We start from the raw sequence: 3,799 nt of genomic DNA on the forward strand, positions 1-3,799 counted from the left end.
ATTACTCCAGTCTTCAGTGTCACATGATCTTCAGAAATCATTCTAATATGCTGATTTGCTGCACAGTATTTTTGTGGAAACCGTGATACATTACCATTAGATTGGTCAAAAGTGACAGTAAAGACATTTATAATGTTAGTTCTGAACTTTCTTCTATTCATCAAAGAAACCTGAAAAAAATCTCATTTGTTTTCAACATAATAAATGTTTTTGAGCAGCAAATCAGAATATTAGAATGATTTCTGAAGGATCATGTGACTGGAGTAATGATGCAAAAAATTCAGCTTTGAAATCACAGGAATAAATCACATTTTAAAATATTTTCAAATAGAAGAGTCAAAAAAATCAAAATGTTACTGTTTTTGCTGTATTTTGGATCAAATAAATGCAGACCTGGTGAGCTGAAGAGACTTTAAAAGACATTCAAAATCTTACTGTTCAAAAACTTTTGACTGGTAGTGTATGTCAGCTTATAGTTTTATATAAGATAAACATTAATTTATTTAATATATATAATAATTTTCTCTACTGGCACTCACATGGTTCAAGTACATGGACTGTATGATCCTTAGTATTTTTAGAGCTAGATATCTGGATGAAAGGACCTTTAGATTTATTTTCAAGCACAGAATATCATACCCCTACAAACATAGCATCACTGCAATACACTGGAAACATGAAGTTGCGTTCACATTACCTTCAGTTGTTACCACATGCTATGTAGAGTTTTTTGTAAAATCACAGCCAGCTAATCCCACCACATCCTCAAGGTGTTTCATTATTCATGGGTTGCGAATGTTGTGTTGACCGAGAGTTGCTCGGTGTTTTTAAAGTGTGCATGTGATGAAACCTGAAAGCACGTGAATTATCTCTCATCTTTGGTTCCAGGTCTAAGTGGAGCGATGGCCAGCATCAGCGTCCGCTCAAGCACTCCCGGCTCTCCGACTCATGTCAGCGGCAGCTCGAATGCAGGGCGCAGAAGAAACGGACTGCACGATGTGGACTTGAACACTTTCATATTGGAGGAGATGGCCCTCCACCTTGGCAGCGCAGGCCCCAGGAAGCGGAGCTCGGTCCAGTGCGCCGACGTCATCACAGACTCCCCAACCCATAAACGCAACAGAATGCTCTGAACTCAGTTGTTGTTCTGTATGCTTTGTGCTGCTTAAAATAAAAGCCACTTGATCCTCAACACTTGCGTTCCCTCAAAAGGAAACAAGGGGCGCAGTACACTTGCATATTCAGTACAGTATGCCATACAGTGAGTGGAGGCTAGTTCATACCGCTCCATGCATGTTGACTTTTTTTTTTTTTTTTTTCACATTTGAGTTGTATGATGCTGTCAGTACCCATTTTATTGAAAACATATTAACTACTAGATTACAACATCTAAATAGGCTATTTTTATATTAACTACTAGATTACAACATCTAAATAGGCTATTTTTAGTTCACAATATCTCCTAGTTGCGCTTCCTAGTATTGCCAAGCTAATAACTCAATGTTTGTTTGCAGATAACGGTGTGAGCATCAGCCCATTTCTCATATATTTTCCTTTGCACTCATCAAATGGCAGTTCTGTTGTGATCAGTTTAGAAATGTGCAACGTTATCAGTCATACATGAAAGTGCTGCTGATTTATATGTTTGTGTGCTCTTGAGAAGGTTGCAATAATGATTTTGCACTAATGCATTCAGTTTTTTTTTTTTTTTAATGAACTAGATAGACATCAAGAGAAAGGCGAGGGAAGTGAGGCTCATGATACAGTGGTGCAACTGTTGACATTTTACATTTCAAGGCTATTATGATTTGGTTTTGGGGTTAGGTGAGTCTTTGTGCTGGAAGAACAGTGTTCAGCAGAGCGTTCTCTCAGGAGAGGTACTGAAGTAGAGAAAAACTGTCGTCTTGAAATTGAAGTGTCCTTTAAGTGCTTTTCAAATCCAGGTCAGAGGATTTGGAGAGCTACACATGTACGGCAACTCTGAACCCCTTAAAAGTAGAAATATATGATAATATGAGCTCCGGGGTAATGAAAGTGTGTGCTCTTTTGGCTGATACACAAATATACCACTCTTGATTTAACATGACGGATTTTCTTTTTGCTCTTGTCATTATTCTTGATATAAGATACCTTAGGTAGAAAGGCCAATAGTTGATATGATCCTCACGTTGACACTTGTAGATTGAGTGTTTGATATGTCAGGTAACTGGTGGTGGGGAATCATGATGTGGAGTGTATTTTCTGTCAAATCTCAATCAAACTGCTTTATGCAGACATATTTAATTACAAATGTCGCAAGAGTCCGTTTGATTTTTTTTTTCTGTAATATTAATGCTGGATGTGTGGTTATTGATTTCATGACTAATTCCATAAACATTTATTTTTCATAAATGAAAATGGATCTAATATTGATTGCTCTGAGAAGGAAGTGTTTATCATTGATTGAATTGACATGTACTGCATTTAGTTAATTTAAAGGTCAGGAAGTAAAGCTGATATTTTGCAAATGTCAGGTTGGAAAGTAAAATTGTCTAGATGGTCCAGAACATCATAATGAAACCACAGTTGCCATTTTTGGGGAAAAAAACAAAAACTGCATAAGTTATAGGCTAAGTTATTAAAGTTACATTTGTATATTGACATCAATTGTGTATGTTTTGTTTACAGTATTTTAACGAAAATAGAATTGGTCACGTCCAATTGAGCCTGATAACAGCCACTTGTACCTCTACTGATTAAAACAGTGATTCTTGTTTGTTCAGTAATTAAATGTATCTTTATACATCTATTGTGTCATAGCAGTAGCATTTGGACATAACTGCACATGTATGCATTGCATTGTTGTGAGTTGTGCAAAAAAGCAGAGACACAAGTCAGTGATTGCAAAAGCTTCCTCCTGACAATCTAAATCTACTGGATGTACACTCTTAAAAATAAAGGTGCTTCAAAAGGTTCTTCAAGCGATGCCATAGAAGAACCATTTTTGGTTCCACAAAGAACCATTCAGTCAAAGGTTCTTTAAAGAACCATCTCTTACCTTTTTGTAATCTGAAGAACCTTTTTTCACCACAAATAACTTTTTGTGAAACAGAAAGGTTCTTCAGATGTTAAAGGTTCTTTATGGAACCATTTAGACAAAAAGGTTCTTCTATGGCATCGTGAAGCACCTTTATTTTTAAGAGTGTACACTTATGCATAGATGAAAAATATTTCAAATCACTATGATTCTTGTGACTTTTGTCATGGGCATAGACAGTGTTTACTGTGAAGTGCTTCAGTAACTGATGCTCAGCTGCCCTCTTGTGGTAATTAATATACTAACAGGAAAAAAAAAATTCCAAACCTAATTTTTGTGAAGAAAATGAAAATATGCACTAAACAAAAATGCATTATTAAATGAACTTCAGCAAAAGCTGAAATTCAGCTAAATGTTTCATTGTGCTATTTTACTATTTATTAGGAATTATTTTTTTAAATATAAGTTAATATAACAATAGGCTATATTTTAAAAAGTCCATTCCTTAACATTTTGATCTTAATCTTATTCAATTTTTATACAAATTGTAGTGTTGAGTGCATTCAAAAGCTCAACACTGAACCTGTGTTTCTGTATTTTTATGAATTTTTTAAAAAGCTTATTAAAAAAATAATTTTAAATTATCAAGCCCCCGCTGAATGAAAGCTTAAAAATTGCATTCCTCTTAAATCCGTGTATCATTCGATCATTAGTTTTTTGATTTGATATTGAAAGTAGAAAATGAGAAAACGGCTCCTTTTTCGTTTTTTTTTTTTTTTTTCC

General features: G+C 34.9%; 1 protein-coding gene across 2 annotated transcripts in view; it reads left to right on the forward strand.

Annotated features, from left to right (window-relative positions):
- Positions 1–1,192, forward strand: part of LOC107690255 (UPF0472 protein C16orf72 homolog) — a 6,348-nt gene extending 5,156 nt beyond the window's left edge. For both annotated transcript variants that reach the window (XM_016488522.1, XM_016488521.1), the window contains exon 4: positions 889–1,192. In XM_016488522.1, coding sequence (XP_016344008.1) covers positions 889–1,133 — 245 coding nt within the window. In that variant the 3' untranslated portion in view covers positions 1,134–1,192. The remainder of the gene's footprint in view (positions 1–888) is intronic.
- Positions 1,193–3,799: the final 2,607 nt, after the last annotated feature.

Source organism: Sinocyclocheilus anshuiensis, unplaced genomic scaffold (genome assembly GCF_001515605.1).
Source record: "Sinocyclocheilus anshuiensis isolate Anshui unplaced genomic scaffold, SAMN03320099.WGS_v1.1 scaffold461, whole genome shotgun sequence".
In the NCBI taxonomy this organism is placed as follows: Eukaryota; Metazoa; Chordata; class Actinopteri; order Cypriniformes; family Cyprinidae; genus Sinocyclocheilus; species Sinocyclocheilus anshuiensis.